General features: G+C 33.3%; 1 protein-coding gene, 1 long non-coding RNA gene and 1 pseudogene across 2 annotated transcripts; 2 read left to right on the top strand and 1 right to left on the bottom strand.

Moving 5' to 3' along the window:
• On the top strand, window positions 1-2,063 carry LOC107922208 (uncharacterized). Its single transcript, XR_001691202.2, has 3 exons — window positions 1-311; window positions 653-1,422; window positions 1,502-2,063. It is a non-coding gene; the product is annotated as an uncharacterized lncRNA (long non-coding RNA).
• Window positions 2,064-2,172: 109 nt separating this feature from the next.
• On the bottom strand, window positions 2,173-4,831 carry LOC107922207 (transmembrane protein 245). Its single transcript, XM_016852110.2, has 2 exons — window positions 2,665-4,831; window positions 2,173-2,578 (listed from the first exon to the last, which is right to left on the bottom strand). The coding sequence occupies exons 1-2, from the start codon at window positions 4,528-4,530 to the stop codon at window positions 2,483-2,485; spliced, it is 1,962 nt and encodes a 653-aa protein (XP_016707599.1). The 5' UTR covers window positions 4,531-4,831; the 3' UTR covers window positions 2,173-2,482.
• Window positions 4,832-16,002: 11,171 nt separating this feature from the next.
• On the top strand, window positions 16,003-18,445 carry LOC107921718 (nucleotide-sugar uncharacterized transporter 2-like; annotated as a pseudogene).

Genomic DNA, 18,445 nt, shown 5'->3' with positions numbered 1-18,445 from the left:
CTTTTTCCTTCAAGTTTCGGACGGACTAGCAATTCAATTAAGCTAATTTTTGAAACCCTAAGATTAAGTTTATGATTGATTTATACTTGAGTTATCTGCTCTGTATCTATGCGTCACTCTGCTGTATTTAAAACCATAAGTTTTTGCTTTCATATATATCTGAAGAAGACATATGACAACCGCTGCTAGACCCACATGGCAAACTGCCAAAGGTGGAAACGAATAAGGTGATACTCTGATTTTTGGCCCATCTCAGAAGTACTCGTCCATGGACCTTGCTGCTCATACTACTCTAATACTCTAAAGCATAGGTCAGTCTCTTTTAAGACTTCTTTATACTTCATCATATCTATATGTGCGTGTTTCATGGGCTGTTCTAACTTCAAACATCATGTTGGTGGTTTTTTGGTTAATTAGAGTATCTAATTTCTGTAGATAGAAAGGTAATGATTGAAGCGGATAATGATGCTGTGAATATGTATTGTTGTTCTTGTGTTCTTCTCCCGTGTTTACAAAGCCTTGGCTTTAGAGAATTTCCATATTTAAAATCCATGCTTCTTGGCATTTAGAGATGCGCTAAGGTCCTATGGTATACTTGTATTGCACCCAAGTTCATTGTTTATCTATTTGTTTTTGCATATGTAAAATGCAGAAAAGAGGGGCAGGACAGACAAGATGATCGTTGCAGAAGAGAAACCTCCGTGCTGAGCTTGAAGAGCGTGAACGGAGACATTTCTCATCAAAGGACAAATCCAAGCATGCTACTAACTGTTCTTTGTATATTGCATGAATTTTTTTCTATTACAATGGTTTCCAAAGGTGACGGGTTGCGCAAAGGAGCCCATGATTTGATGATTCATCTTGTTCAACTTTGGTCATTTAGCCCAACAGAACTGACACATTATTTAGAGAGACTGAAGCTCCATCTATTTAGCCTAGTAAATAGGTAAAACTTCAGTAATTTGTATTTAGAGGATGTAAGAATCTCAAGTTGTACATTGTCTTTAATCTTAACCAGTGATCTATTTTAAACTAGACCGTTGGATCATGGTGAGCTCAAGTATAAATAGAAGTCTTTCCTTCATTTATAATCATCCAGTTCTAATTCTTCAAAGTAATAGAATACTTTAAGAGCATTTATTGAAACACTTGTGCGTTTAGCTTACACAAGTATATAGCAGACGATAGAGATTATCATAAGGAAACCATCTTCTTTTGGAAGCTGAACTCTCAACCTACTCATATTATCAAATTATTGGGCTATAAAAGCATTTTACTAACTGGATAAGTCACTCGTAGGGGCAAAGAGGGAGACTGAAGATCGAATATTGATGCCGATGATTCTGATGTGGAGGTCAACAGTGATGAGTTATGATTGCATAATTTCTGGAATCTATTAAAGCATAATTCCTGCTATTGTTGGTAACTAAAGGATTCTGCTGTGTTCTACTTGTTATTTTTTATTACCATTTCATAATTTTTCTTAAATTATTTGTCGTAGTGATGATGAAGAAGCTCTATTGGCTGAGCTTGAACGAATAAAGAAAGAGAAAGCAGAGGAGAAACTCCGTCAGTTAAACAAAATATGACCCAATGATAAATGTTGTGTTGTTGCTATATTACGCTGTAGGCTTGAAAATCAGCACATCCCGCTAGTGTCATCCAAGTAAAGCCTGGTATTCGAAATGAGCGAGAAATTACTTTCCTAATTTTGTTATATATCTATACATGGTTTAGGTGGGATGATGATGTCGTCTTCAAGAACCAGGTTCGAGTTGAAACCAAGCCTCAAAAGTGCTTCATTAATGATACCATAAGGAATGACTTTCACAGGAAATTCCTGCTCAAATACATTAAGTAATTCATCACTTTAATGCCATAGCAATTAGGGAATGAAGTGGATTTGAAGATGCTGTATTTTTTTCTAGAAAACATGATGTATTTATCTCCTACGGCTATGGCTGCTGTTGTAAAAATACTAAATGGTCATTCAAATGGCAATGATGTATGCATTCTTGATTTGGTTGAGACTTAATGAAATACAAGCAGAGTTTTTTCATTGACTTTTCCCTTGTAATCTTTCTCCTTGGGATGTATTATTTGGTGCTGCCTGTAACAGAAAAATAAAGAAACAAGTCCACCACCTTCACACATTTTCTCTCAACTCAAATATTGCCTTTCACCAGTTCTTACTTGTTTAAATACAGAACTCAAACATTGGCTTCACCAGTTATTACATGTTTAAATACTGAATCAAAGAATATACGATATTGCTTTCTTTCTGAGCAAACACGAGGATACATAACCATTGCCACTGATTTCAAAGGGATATAAAAAAATGTAATAAACATAGCATGTAGATTGAAGCACTGTTCAAGTAGCGAAGAATTGTGGTTTGAAGTTGTTGGAAACCAGTGGTACTAATATACATTAGCTCCCTCCACCATGGAAGCAAACCCGTTGAAGGGTATGGTGTGTTCTTCTAGTCTTTTTTCTTAGGTTCTTCCAGAACAAATTCCACATAGAGATCTTTCAAAGCGATCACAACCGTCGTAATCAATGGTCCCATAATTGCTCCCTGTGGAAGAAGGAAGGAGACACTCATTTGAGTACTGTTTGATGAAGATTTTTAAAGATTTAAAGGAATCAGTTGTTAAAAGTTACCTCAACTGCAGAAGGGAACAATGTCATTCCACCAATGATGCTAAGCCCTGTAAGGTAGGCACTGTAACCAGGTATGCTCTCCTGGATTTCAGTAGCACCATAATCCATAAGTACAATGTGACTAATGGAGAAGACCACAGCTACTATGTATCTACTTTCAAGCACTAGCTCTATAGCTGCAGGAATTGTTGCAAACCAAGGTGGAAAGATAGGCAACAAGGGGCTGATGAAAGCAAGCACTGTTGACATATACACAAAGTGTATTTCAAACAGTCTAAACATAAGCCATGTAAGACATCCTTGAAAGAATGCAATCTCAGCTGTTGCCAAAAGCACGCCAGAAATAGCTTCATCAAGAACTTCCACGCATCTAATCCTAGCCGGTTTTGATATTGGAATCATAGACATTACTTGTTCTGTTACTCCACCAGATTCTGATGTGATAAGGTAATATAGAACCCAAAAGAACACCATCAACTGAGATACAAAATTGAACACCTCAGCAGCTCCGTAGAGGATGGAATTGCCGATGGTGAACATGATCTTCGCGCCTCCACCTAAAACAGAAGCACTGCTTGCTAGCACCCGTTGCGAAACATCTGCCCCTTTAACAGCAAACCCTTTAGCCTTTTGCACCAAATCCTCCCGAGTGATTATCAATTCTCTGAAAATCGCATCGACTTCGGTGTAAATTTGCCCCCACTCGCGATTGCTAACCCTCTTCCTCAAACTCAAAAACTTTTCCGTATAAGGAGAGGGGGTCATCAAAGCTGTCGATCGTACTGATGAACTGGTGGTTGAAGTTATGACGAAATGCTTAATTCCGGTCACAAACTCCGTCATATTATACTGCATTGCCAAGTTATCGATCTGCTCGGAAACTGTTTCATAGAACTGAGTAGTGTACTTATCCACCATTCCAGGGACATCATTCTCTTCCATCCATCTTTTAACACCCATCCTCTCAGCATAGTTACTCTCTTCCACATGAGATTTCACCGAAACCACGGCATCTTTTCCCTCAACACCGATCTTATACGAGAAAAATGTAGCTCCAGCAAAGAACCCCACAAACAAACCAATTATCAGCCCAATAGCCACAATAGTATCCAATCTTTTAAGTATCCTAGTAGTGAAATACGCACTCATTCTACTTCTCCTGAAACTGTTACTCCTAAATGATGAAACAGCAGACAATGAATCATCTATGTTTTTAGTACTAATCACAAACCCCAACACAATTATGCCTAATGACCCAACACCACCAATTCTCTCATAGGCAATCACAAACACAGCGAAAGCTACTAACCACCTAACTAGCATTGGAAACCCACTTCTCTTGCGCCTTGAAAGATTAGATTTTGGTCTTTTAAGGAACACCCTCAAACAGACATCCTTAATATCAACAAGGGTACCTATAAAAGCCTTGAAGACAGCAACAGGAACAGCAAGAACAGTTTCAGTGAGGCCTAGTCTCAAAGGTTCGCTCCAAAATCCCACAAGGGTTTCTTGTATACCTCTTAAAGGAATCGAACACAAGATAGCCCACTGAATTGGCCTAAAATACTCTTGCAAAAGCTTGCAAATCGCATATAAAATGAATATGGTGAAGGCAAGGCCAGCATGAGCCATGGCTATGTAAAGAGCCAACCGTACCTGGGGATCACCCGAGAGGCTGTTTTTGTGATCTGGGTCGGTTGAGTTCGGAGTCTGGGGTGGCGCGTGATGTTGGTTGGGAGGCGCGTCGCTGTTGCCTGGTGCTGGAGAAGGCTTCCTTACTGATGCAGATCGGAACATGTCTTGCCATGGAAGAGTTGAGGAGCTTGGTTTGGGTTTTGGTTCACTTGAATATGGAACCAACTCCATGTCCAGGACAGTTTTTCGAACACAGAAAGATCAAGTCTTTGCAGAAGAAGAGAGAGAAAGTTCCTTTGAGAAAATAAATAGAGAGAGAGAGAGAGCCAATGAAGAACTGACACAGAAGCAACAGATAGATAGTGAACATGAGAGAGAGATTGGCTGGCATCCTTTTATGGTGTCAGTAACTTCTTGACTTCCAGGGGAAAGGGCTTTGTGGGGTTGCATGTATCATGTTAATGTACCACAACTACAATTCACAGAGGATTTTGTATACCATTCTCATGACCTGTATTTGCAAATTTGCATGTGTCCAGTTCTAACTTAAGTCTTACTTTCCTTTTTTATGGCCTTTTGTTAGAAGAACTTTAAAACAAAAATGGTCATATTTCCTATTTCAGAAGTTGCATAATTTGTGCAAGATAAGTATAATTAAAACCAGAAAAGTGGGCTTTTATTTCCTTAATAACTTGTAAATAAATAACATTATGGTAATATTTTATATGCCACTTAATCAATAAATCAAGTCAAATAGTTTGATGGAATTAACAAATTATCAAATTATAGTAGAAGGACTAAATTCATAAAAAATGGATAGTACAACAACCTTTTATAGAATTAGACCAATCATTATTTGAGAATAAAAATTAATTTTGTAGGTCAACATTCAACACGTTTTTTTTTTAATTTTATTTGAATTCAACACGGATTTTTGTAAATTGAGCGTCTGGATTATAAAAGATTGAAGGAATGAAGCAGCAAGTTGTTGAGATTCCATGCCATGCAGCCATGGTGGTATTTGGTGTTCAACCCAACATCATTTTACCTCCTACCTTTATTTAATATGATAAACTATTGTTTTTATATAATATATTAATAAATATTATAATCGTCCCAGACAAAAAAAAATTCATTTTAGGAATCTAAAATAAAAAGGTTGCAATTTAACCGCCGGGGTTGCGTAGTTCAATCATTTTGATCATTCCCATTAAAATCATAAACGTTAAGATGATGTGGCAGTTAAAAAATCAGTATAATAAAAATTTTAGCTTTCATCATTTACCTATTATATTAATTTAGTCATAATTTTAAAAAATTAACCCTCAAAATTTACAAATGATCTCAATTTGATCCTAATTTTAAAAACTTCAAAAAAATAATATATAAAAGTACATAAATATTTTTAAAAAAAATTTTATTTTTATAATTTTAAATTATTTGTTGAAGTAACATATAAGACATATGGTGTTATGTTAGCATAATGTGCACATTAGTGGCGAAGCCAGAAGGGCTGGTAGGGGCTCTGACCCTCCTAAAATGAAAATTTTTTTTATTTATGCCTCTTTATAATTTATAAAATTTTAAATTAGTAATGGTAATATTACACTTTGACCCTCAAAATAATAAAAAATTTATTTAATCATTTAAAATTTATAAAGATATAGACTATTAAATTAGTAAAATTATATTTTTACCATCGTAAAAATATAGGTTAAGAGTCAAATTTAACTAAAATAATAATAAAGGTCAAATTGACAAAAAAAATGTAAACGTTAAGAGCTAAATTTATCATTATGCCTTTTTTTATGTTATCTATGTTTTTATTTTTAATCATTTCCTTTTATTCTATCAAATATAAATATAATCTACTAAATTTTAATTACTATTTAAGATAAATATTATTTTAATATGTATAATATTAATATAAATATTGTAATACTCAATTTTAGCCCGAGCTCACAAAAAAATAATAAACCCAAAATAATAAAATAAAATCTAAGTCCAGTACAAAATTATATCATTTGGCCCGATCGGAATGGTCCATTACTTGAAAAGGTTGAAGGTCCATCTACAAGCTTATGGAAACATAATCTTCAAGGATGTGCAATCTTAGATATGATATATGAAATCTTAGATATGATATGCAATCTTAGAAGATATGATTTTGTGATCTTAGAGATTTAATTTGTAGATACCCTTTAATCTTAGCCGTTGATGTAATTGATCTGTACCGTTGGATTTGGGGAGGCTCAACTATAAATAGAGGCATCTCCCTTCATTGTGGGGAGAGGAAAAAATCAACAAAAAAAGGGGGAAAACGATTGGCAGTTTTTTAAATGTGGTTTACTGTTTTTTTTTACTTACTTATTTACGATTTTAAAAAAGGGAGAACGTGACACCATTGCGAATTTTATTTATTTATTTTAGCCCTAATAAAGTGACGCGTTTCAAATGATGGAGATATTTTCCCATTCGAGCCCTGTGAGTTATTCGCGCCTTTTAATTGGGCCCTTCATTTTTTTTCCTTTAATTCTGTTTGGAGTTCAATTTAAATCCTTGTTAATTCAATGTGCTTGATTTCTTATATCACTATTTTTTTTAAAATATATTTAATTTTGAATCTAATACTATTTTAATGATTAAGCTTAGTATTTTCCATTTTATTTTACGTTTTATATGTATTATGGCTATAAGTTTATTGAATTATATGTATATATTACCCTTTTAAAAAAAATTATAATGTATCATTATTTTGAAATTCAATATATATTGCTATTATTTCGATTTATCACATTTTTTTTATATTTTAGGTAAATTCAACATAATTTGTATATATTCTTTGATATCCCTATTTTGTAATATATTTTCGAAATTCACTTTACATATTTATATGTCTTAAAGATTTATATGAAAATGTTTTTATACAATACTATTTTACATATACATATATAATTTGTAATAAATTATTTTTATTCTATATATTATTGATTTCATATTATTTTATCTATTACCTTTAAATTCTCTCTTAAATAGGTTTATGTATTTTCTTTCGAATTCATTTATTATTTATCATTCATTGTGTATGTTTTATTTACAAATTATCGCTCCATGTTGTATATTATCATTTATCGCATTCTATTCGCTTAAAAGGCTATGTTCGATATCATTCAAGCATCAAAATCATTTTATTCAAAAATTTTCAAAATTGAGATAATACTCGTATCTAGGATTTTCAAGAAAATTGAGCCCTAACGTATTGGGTTCCGATTTTCTTCGTTAAATCTAACGATCGAGAGTTGCTCATTAATCAAAAAATAAAATGAAAAGCTTGTTGTCGGGAATTTAATATGTTGTATCCTAACGTATTGGATGTGACGTATTGATTTCTCGAGACAAATATTTTTTTTAAAAAATGATAACAAAGGAAATATTCCAAGTTTAGGATTTTGAGAAATTGTGCCCTAACGTATTGGGCCGCGATTTCTTAAATCTTAAATAAATGGATCTTCTTTTAAATTTTTATTATAAGAGTATTTTGGACTAAATCATTTTTGAGGAAATAGAATGTCGTGCCCTAACGCATTGGGTGTGACATTTTCTTTCTCTGAAATGATAAGAGTCTTAATAAGTAACGTTTTTTAGTTTTTCTTAAGGATCATATTTTTAAATTTTCGACATTAAGACACTAATTAATTAACTAGGTACCAATTTTAGGCGTTACGAGGGTGCTAATCCTTCCTCGTACGTAACCGACTCCCGAATCCATTTTTCTAAAACTCGTAGACCAAAGCTATTGTTTAGGTGATCCAATCACACCTCAATAAAAAATTCGTGGCGACTCCCAATTTTTGTTTTTTTTTAAGTCGACAACTAATTTTTGTTTTTTTTCCAAAATAAAAAAATGGTTTCGACAAATATAATTTTATCATTCTCGTTATATGTACATACACTTTAATTTAATGTCTTTAATAGTCTATTTTCTATTTTTAATTAACCATCACAATGGTATTGGAATCCAAACATATCTTGTTATTCATTTTAATCTCACTATTATAGTAATTAACCTCATTACTACCATTATTTTTAATCTCATTGGAATCATCCTCATCCCGCCCATCAAAATGAAACCTTTAATCATAACTAAATGTAATTATCGTCTCCAAACCATTTTGATTCTTCTCTTTTGTTTTACCCAGCAACGATAATAGCTTCCGAGTTTATTATTGCCCGTCTTTTTCTTCCTCCCACCAACTTTTTTTTTCTTTTTTCTCCTTATTTTCTCCACGCTCTCTCTTTTTTCAGTTTGTAAGTTATAGATCTATTTTTTGGGTATATTTACTATCTTCACAAGTTGTGATGGATAGATGATGGTACCTATTGATGTTAATGAAATAGAACTGTAATGGAATAGAATTGTAATTAATAATTCAATTGTTTGGTTCAATGGGATGGAATAGAGCTGTAATAGTATTTTTGTGTTTGGTTGAATAGAATAGATGTTGTGATAGCATAAGGAAAAAGACTTAAATGACCAAAGTACCCTTAGCAGAAGTTTTGTTATTGTTATTAAATTTTAATAAGATTATTATTAAATATAATTTAATAAAAAAATAATAAATAATTTAATCATTTTTTAACATAATTATTAAATATAATTTAATAAATAATATATAATTTAATAACATTCTTAATTCAAGTGCTTGATTCAATGGAATGGAACATGAGTCGAACTAAACTAAATTATAACATGATCTCAACAAAATAAAAATAGAACTATTAAGACCGCAGCCAAATATAAAAAAGCATTTTTATTTTTTAATATAATTGTGACCATCTTTTTAATTTAATTTTCCATTTTTTATTTTCTTTTTGTGGTAGGGTAAAACCAACTATCCAATGTATTAAAAAGTCTAATATTCTCTTTCTCTATTTTACAAAAAATACAAAAATATATATATACAAAAATTAAGAAGTTAGCTTAGCCTAAAATACTTATAATATATGCACACACATATATATATATAAAAGAATAAGAATTATAAACATCCTATTATGTATATTTACATATGCATTCATAACTTTACACTATAAATGCAGCGTAGCATTGCATATAGCAATTGTATGAATAATGGCCTTCCCTTCCCTTGCTTTGCTGCTTTGGTCTGCTCAGTCCAACATGTACTTGTAATTTATACACATATATGCATGTATTAGAAAATGTAATTATAAACATCCCTTCTTGTGCGCCAAATAGTAGTCACCCACAGTCAAGAAGACAAGTTCTCCCTGAGTCACTTCCACTGTACCCTGATTTTCAATGCATTCAACTTTACCTGCAATCCTACAAAACCAAACAATAAAATAATATCTTATTATACCCCAGGAAGCGAACCTTACAAATTACTCAGAGAAAACTTGACGCATGTTTTCTAATAAAACCAACGATATCGCGGACCCACAGCTAGTTTAAGGATTCGCGAACCACAACCCGGTGAGCTTCAGGCTTCCACATCAATAATCTTAAAACACATAACTAATTTGTCCCCACCATAAAAGGATCATGTAAACAGTTCACATTGGTTGCTTTCTTCTTCTCAACCTCCCTTGGCAGAATCTCTGATTTCTCTCCACAAAACTGTAATTTCCTCCCAACCTTCAGACTCATTCCCTTCATTCTACCTTCATCTTCTTCCCCTATTCACCTCAACGGTTAACATATTTCAATCCATCTAAATTTCTCTATCTATGCAGCCACTTCTTCATAACCAAAACAAACCTGCCCATTTCCATGTTCAAACTCCAACTTCAAACAATAGTAGTCTCTTAATAGAAGATAAACCTGTAGGCTTTGAGCAAGTTATAATTAAGATAATAAAATGTCCAAATAACTCCAACCAGAAAACTTTTGGAACAAATAGCATTGATCAATAAGTCACTGATGAGGTATAATTACTGAGAAATATTAGAATAATTACAACAAAGATGAAGAATACCTTTCCTTCTTATTGAGGAAGATTACAATAGTGAATGCTTTCCTCTACTCCATCACAAACTTTTCGCATGTTTTGATAAGAACCTCAGTGAAAAACGGTGTAAAAGAGGCCATAACCTTACATGAAGTTAGAAGCACCTAAAACCGTAGTGCATATTTCTAAGCATGTAAATAAGTTGTGACTTAACATATGATAGCAGGTTAGAAGAAATGATTTGCCACTACAAAAATGGAAAAAGTAGTACATGTGCCGAAACCATTTTTTTGTAAGGGGGTCGACTTTTATTTTGAAAATGAAAACGAAAATAGGAGTCGCCACCGATCATTTTTATGAGGTGTGATCAGGTCACCTCGTAATTTAATCATTTCAATAAAAGTTTAAATTTACTAAAACGATAATTTTTTGTCTACAAAATCCAGAAAAACGGGTTCGGGAGTCTGTTACGCACGAGGAAGGATTAGCACCCTCGATACGCCCAAAATCGATACCTAATTGATTAATTAATGTCTTAATGTCGAAAATTAGAAATTTGAAAAGAATTTAAAATATGATCCCTCTCTTTTATTAACACGCCATTTATTTTAAAAGAATTTGCTTGAATAAATAGAAAAGAAAGTTAAAGACCCTCTTGTCTCGAGGTAACAAAATGTCACATCCCGTAAGTTAAGACACGACACTTGGAACCCTCGAGAATAAGCTTGCCTTTAATTTTTATTGAAATTTCATGTATTTTGAAATTTAAAAGGGTATTTTGCTATTTAGGTTTAACGAGAAAATTGAAACCCCATAAGTCAGGGTACAATTTCTTGAATCTCCAAAACGCGAAATATTGTCTTATTATAAAAATTTTCCTTTTTTGAATAATAGCGAGTACAATACTTGAACGAGGTGCATTTATTTTATTAGGGATAAAATAGAACAATTTATTATAGGTATAAAAAAAATTAAATGCAACTTTTGAAGTGATTAAATGAGATAGGATGATAATATAGAATATGGAATAACAATTTATGAATAAAATGTTACATTAATGAATGACAATAATATGAAAACACGAACAAATTAATTATAGTACACATGATGGCAATAATCACACAATGTACCTCATTTTTAATACTAATTAATAATCAAAGACAAATGAAATAAAATAATATACAAAAAAAATTTAAAGTAAATAATAAAAAATTTAAAATAAATAATATAAAAAAAAGGTTCAAAATAAAAAAATGTAAAAAAATTAACATAAATAAAATATAAAATAGTTTGAAATAAATAATTTAAAGCAATTTAAAATAAACATTACATAAAATAGTTTAAAAGAAATAATATGTAAAAAAATCTAAAATAAATAAATATATAACAGTTTAAGATAAAAATAATATATAAAGCAGTTCAAAATAAATAATACGTGAAACAATTTGAAATAAATAATACCAAATAGTATAATATAAATAATATATAAAATTTAAAATAAATAAAATATAAAACTGTTAAAAATAATAATATATATAAAGAAATTAAACAGAATAAATAAATAACAAATTAAAGGATTAAAATCAGACAGATTAGGGACTAAATCATAATAAAAATAAAATTTAAAAGTAAAAATTATGACAAAATAAACAAGTGAGGATTAAGAATAAAAAACGCGAAAAGGCCGAGGACCAAATGGGCAAAAAAAACCTAAATCCAGACACGTGTCCATTTTCCAGCCCTTTAGTGGGTCAAGGACCCAATTGAAAACTGAACAAAATTCTATGGTCAATTTTAAAAAAAAATAAACAAAAGGAGTAAATTAAAAAAATAGAAATGCGAACGGACCAGGGTTGTAAATAACCCATTTAACGAAAACGCACGGATCCCCCTGGAGCGGGTCGGGTCGCGCACGGGTGGTCTTATACAGCGCCGTTTATGGCCACTGAAACAGGCTTTAAACAACACCGTTTCGCATCCTTTATAAAAGTAAAAGTTTTTATTTCATTCTGCAATTTTCTTTAAAAAAAAACTCTCATAATCTTCTCAACCCTCTCTCCCTCTCCAGAATCCGGCCAGGGGTCCAGCCATCGGCGACCGCTCCACCATCCGTGGTGGTCGAAAAAAGACAAAACCACCCTTTTTTTTCTCTCAACCCTCCAAAATATCCAAATCTGGGTCCAAGATTCTTGAAATACTAACAAAAAAGCCCAAAAATCCAAGAAACATGTCGGTTTCCGGTCACCTATCCTCGGAGGTGGCTTCCTCAGCCGTCCACGGTGTTGAAAACTCGAACACCAGGTGAGTTTCTTCTCCCTTCTCCCTTTTCCCTTTTTATTTTTATTATTTGTATGTAAAAATAAAAAATGAAATAATCAAACAAGAATTTAAAAATGTAAGTAAAAATCACCTCTGAAATTTGTTTTCTGTTTCTTTTTTTTATTTTTTGTTCGTTCGTAAAAAAAATACAAAGATGAGATTTAGGCTTTTATAGCCTGATACAACTTTTTTAGTTTCTAAGCTTTGTCTGTTTGCTATTTATTGCTACTATTGCTCGCATACTTCTCTGTCATTGCATTCAATTTTTTTTGCAAGTGTCAGACGAGTGTGATGATGCGCGTGGATGTGGAGGTGGCTGGCGTGTGGCGGCCAGGAGTGGACTTAGGTGCGACGCGCCTAGGGTTAAGGGAGTTAGGGTTTTTTGCTGAAATGTTTAAGTTGTGGGCTAATCGAGCCTCTAGGGTTTTTTATTATTATTGGGCATTTGAGCTTGTAAATTTTTTTGGACTATGGAATGTTTATTTTTTTTTTATTTTGGGTTTTATTTATTTAGTTTTGGGCCCAGGCAAATTGGACCTATTACAACATGCATTACAAAGAGTAGAGAAAGCCATACGACAGTTTTCTTCTCCAATACAACCTTTTAATCTCTTACGGTTGAATCTTACATATATATATATATATATATATATAAGCATGCCCTAGAAAGAATCTCACTCAGGACACAAGGAAAGACAGGAGGGCAACTATATTATATGATGCCTCATTTCTACAATTAAAAGTTCATTCTAGAAGTTATGAGGAAGATAGGGGGAAAGGATATGGACTAATAGTTGCTAAATTATTAGCTCTGTCTAGCCTGAACCTGGACTTTATATTGTTCATTACTATGTTCTTTTGGGTCAGAGACATTACCATGCTTACCATCAAAGACATGACACTCTAAAGGCACCAAGAAAATGTGTTCCACAAAATAAATAAACCAGCAAATATATTCATAGCCTAACTCCCATATCATTGACACTATTTCCAGTTAAAGTTACGGAAATTAAAAATAAAAAATAAGATATGATGTCAAGCAAAAATTAAAAGATAATATATAGTTGTATATCTACCATCCTTGATCAAGAAATAGTTTTTCCCTTGCAAGCAAAGTTGGCGTAGCATAAATACCCAAAAGTGCATAGCCTCGACTCTGGAAAGAAAAATGTCAACAAAGAGGTATTGGTTTTCAACTAATAACCAGTGAATGTTTGTATAAACCAACATCAATTCATCCAAGCTCCCCATTTTCGCCTTTTTACTTCCATGATTGCAAATAAATAAAAGGTATTGACTGCAATATGTCTTAATCTCTAAGTTCAAAATTTATTGCATTTCAACGAAAGAGAAAAATGGGTGCTCTGTAACAAAATTTCAGCCAAAGATAGAGAGAGAGGAGAAAAAGGGATGTTCTGTAACATTCCAACCTAACTAAACATCTTTTAAGTTTTAATCTAACATCAAAAGAATTTAAAACGATAGGAAATGTGTATAGGTTAAAAAATGTGCGCAAACAACTTACTGGGAAATAACTAATTCACTCACAGAATTAAGCTAACACATACTAAATGAAAATAAGAAAGTCAAACACATCATCCGAGTGAACCTGTTGACAAAGACCATAAATTGTAAATTCAATGTTCTTTTCAACCTTGATAGACACAGAAGGGCAGGCATTCAAGAAAGGAACACTAGCAAGAAGCCGCAACCAACAAAAAAGAGGAGGTAAAGATGTTGGATTTTCAGAAAAATACAAAACCTGCTCATACAAGAAAAATATCGTTGTTGAAAAAGTTGTAGATGCCCGACCAACGATAGAACAGCTTGACTCTGGATCCAGCTATATTAAGACACATTCTGCAATTATAAATATTGGCAGACTGATACCAATATCAGATGGCCCTTAATGTCCCCAACCAGGGAAAGATTAAAAAGATTCCACACAAGAAAGTCAACAAAGAAAGAAATTTCACGGGGAAAAGAATAAAGCTAAAATAAAATGCAAATTGAACGCACAAACAAGGAAAACAACACAAAACGAAATAAGAGTTATTCCTAGAACAGTTGAAAGTGATGGTTTTCAGCATCATGTTTTGCATGGCATCTTGAATTCTTTAAAGTTTATAATCCTATGTACCCATAAGAGAAAGCGAAACTTCATCTCCCCAAAAGACAGTGATTTGGGAGTTGAGTTGTAGTTTATTTTTTAGAAAATTTAAAGAAAAACCATTACCAGAAATCCCTTCTAAAACAAAATTTGATGATTGCAAGAATAGAAACTAAACGAAATTAAACTTGAAAAAAAAAATCTGCTAACCAGAAAGTGCATTGTTTTGATAAAAGAAACAACTTTGAACGCATTTGTAGAGAAAGTGTGAAGGAAATTTTGAGAAGAGTTTTCTTTATTTCTATTGGTGATGGTCAGAATGGCTATTCAAAGCCATTACCACAAAATCCGTATTACGCATTTGAGGGAATAGAAACACTTTAAGTGATTCGACCGAATGAAGAAACCGTGAACCAAACAACAACATGACTATTCATCTAAGAATAGGCCATTCCCCCAACCAAACGTGGCCTTACAGTGTAACGTTGAAGAATGCAAGGTAGTTTAAAGTCTAAGGATATTTTGGATAATCGGATACTACTTGAGCTAGCTAGGCTGTCTTTAAAAATGAAAAATCCAATATTTTACGTTTTCAACACGATATAATCCTTTTAACTTGTCCCATTAATAATGAATAAATAAGTGAATTGAATCCATGAAACATTCGATCTTTGCTCATTAAACATTACCAATGTGGCATCAAAACCATTAGAGTTGCCTCCTTATCATGAGCTTCCCCCCCATGGGATTGCTGTAATTGGCTCATTTCCCGAGAGTACTTACCGCTCATACATGCACATATAGGTTGACGATTTCTTTCTAGTAATTTGCAATTATAACAAATATTAATTGAAAAACATCCATATCAGATCATCCAAAAAAAGAAAGAACGTACTAAAACAAACATCCTATGAACGTAGTAAAACAAACATCCTATGTTGTCTTGTCAGTTGTCACCCACCCTTGTAACCTTTGCATGTAAGAAACTCGACATGTGGCATCATGTTACCATTTCATTGCTCCATCCGTTCCCTACAGTTTATCAACAGAGCACAGCAAATATCTAATCTCATATTTTCAATTTCAGTTTTTCATTAACTTTAATAGGACACTTGTTCATGTCAATCTAAAACTATTTTCTCTGTGAAGTTCAAATCTTTCATTTGATCTTCTTTTTTTTCAGTCTGATTTATTACAACACCCATTTTCTTGCCTTTATCCCAAAGTTTTTCTCTTTTCAAATATATATAAATTGATGGTTCGTTGTGATAATGTGTGATTCAATATCTGTGTTGAAATCGTTGGTTTGATTCTGTATTATTAGATGGAAGAAAGGTTATCCAAAGGAAAGACAGTGATGCAGGCGAAGCAGGTTTGTCTGAATCCCTTGAAAAACCTCCATTGTCTTATGTCCCCATTCTTTACAGACAAGCCTGTAAATCGTTGTTGTTTCCATGTTAATGTCAATGTCAATGTGTGTGTGTGTGTGTGTGTGTGTGTGTCTATGTCTTTGATCTCCTTCATTTTTAATTATTCATTTAAAATGGGGTTATTATTTTTGTCTTGCAATATGTATTTTGTGTGGGGGGGTAAAAGGCCAAAGGGGTTTCGATTACATATATTGTAATGTAATAGAGGTTTAGTTGATTTGGACCTCTTCTCTGTCATCTTCTTCCTATTGGTTTCCCTTAGATGTTTTGATTTTAATTAAATTCTTTATCTTAAGGTCCTTTTTATTAAAAGAAATTTACTATTTTCTTGTAGTTTTTTTTTAAGTGATTTTTATCTTGTGTTGAACTGCTACTACTTCAAAGTAATTGAAGCAGCCGTCAGTGTTGATTGTTGTTTTCACTTTACAGTGTTGATGGTCGTGAGGATTTAAACTTTTGTGGTTCAGGAAAACAATGAATGTTTTACTTCTGCTAAATGGTCTTAAAGGTAGCTTATCTGTTCCTTAGATACCACCATTAAAATCTTGGTACATGACATATTGATCTTTGTAAGGCTGTACATGAATTTTCTGGTCTGCTAATGACTTGGGGGTGTGACCTTTTTGATGGATTAGTTTAGCTCTCAAAAAAATTCAAATTTTTTTTCAGGTAGAGCATTGGAAGAGCTCAGAAGTTCCCTCTACAATGAGCTTAGGACTTCAGAAGGAGCGAAGCGCCAACAGCAACGGTTTTGCGGACCAGTGGTGGCGATGTCCTTCAATTTCTTGTTGCTGTTGGGATTATACTGACTAACAAACTAGTTAGTCCCTTTGATCTTTGTTTTTAGAATATTAAGCAGTGATGTCTCAGTAAGTAATCTTATGTTGTTTACTATTGCAGGTGATGGGGAGGCTTGAATTTAATTTCCCAATCTTCTTAACCTTAATACATTACTCCATAGATTGGATCTTACTAGCATTTTTCAAGACAATGTCATTGCTTCCAGTTTCCCCTCCTAAAACTACTCCTTTCTCCTCTCTTTTCTCTTTGATAATGGCATTTGCCTCTGGCCTTGCCAATACCTGCCTAAAGTATAACAGGTCTGCTTTTTTGCCTCAGGTTTATGAAAATACTAACTGCCATTGGTCCAGTTTCCTCACAATTCAGCCCATGGTGCAGTGTTGGTTTTTACCAAATGGCTAAAATCGCGGTCACTCCGACCATCGTTTTTGCAGAATTCATTCGCTTCAGGAAAACCATTTCTTTCAAAAAGGTATTGTTCGCCTGCTCTTGGAAACATTCCCTTCAAATCTTTTCCTATTATCTGGTTCTCTCAGTGAGTTATCGCGGTTTTGCAGGTTTTGGCTCTAGCAGTCGTGTTGGCAGGTATAGCAGTAGCCACTGTAACCGATTTAGAGTTCAATGTTTTCGGTGCATGTATCGCCATAGCATGGATAATCCCGAGTGCTATAAACAAAATTCTCTGGTCTAATTTACAACAAGAAGCCAACTGGACATCCCTCGCGTAAGTAGTCAAAATGATCGAGTAATATCCATGTTCTTCTCTTGTCTCTTTTAAGTGTATTGAGAAAACAAGTTCCAAATGCATGCAGGCTGATGTGGAAGACAACCCCAATCACAATTTTCTTTTTATTAGCCTTGATGCCATGGTTGGATCCACCAGGAGTGTTATCATTCAAATGGGATATAAACAACTCAACAGCAGTTCTCACATTAGCTCTACTTGGTTTCCTCTTACAATGGTCTGGTGCTCTGGCTGTAGGGTGAGTGTACAGTTTCTCTCCCTTTTTTTAGGACAGCATTGTTTTTGTTTGTGTTTTGTTAATGTTTGTCCTTGTAGAGCAACATCTGCAACCTCTCATGTGGTGTTGGGGCAATTCAAAACATGTGTGATAGTTGTGGGAGGATATCTACTTTTCAATTCGGATCCGGGGTTCGTCAGCCGTTGTGGAGCTGTTGCTGCCTTGGGAGGAACGTCAGTTTACACCTCACTTAGTTTGAAAGAGACGAATCATCAAAGTTCAAGTAAGCAGCTGCCCACACAAATTCCTCTACCAAAGTCCAAAACCAGTGAAAATGGCAGTGAAGGCTGAACAGTAACTAGTACTAGTAATGTTGTGTAAAAATTGAAGAAAGAACCACCCCAGTTTTCTCTTTATTCTTCTATTATGCTCCAACAAAGGAATTCTGGATGCATGTAAGATATCAGATTTTGTATAAACAAAGAAACAAAGACTGAAAGAAGCTTAGAATTTCTTCTTTTCTTATTATTATTCAAGATTTGATTTGTTTAAGTA

The sequence above is a fragment of the Gossypium hirsutum genome, chromosome D01, assembly GCF_007990345.1.
Source record: "Gossypium hirsutum isolate 1008001.06 chromosome D01, Gossypium_hirsutum_v2.1, whole genome shotgun sequence".
Classification (NCBI taxonomy): Eukaryota; Viridiplantae; Streptophyta; class Magnoliopsida; order Malvales; family Malvaceae; genus Gossypium; species Gossypium hirsutum.
The sequence above is the reverse complement of the archived record's forward strand: the minus strand, read 5'-3'. Positions and strand labels throughout refer to the sequence as shown.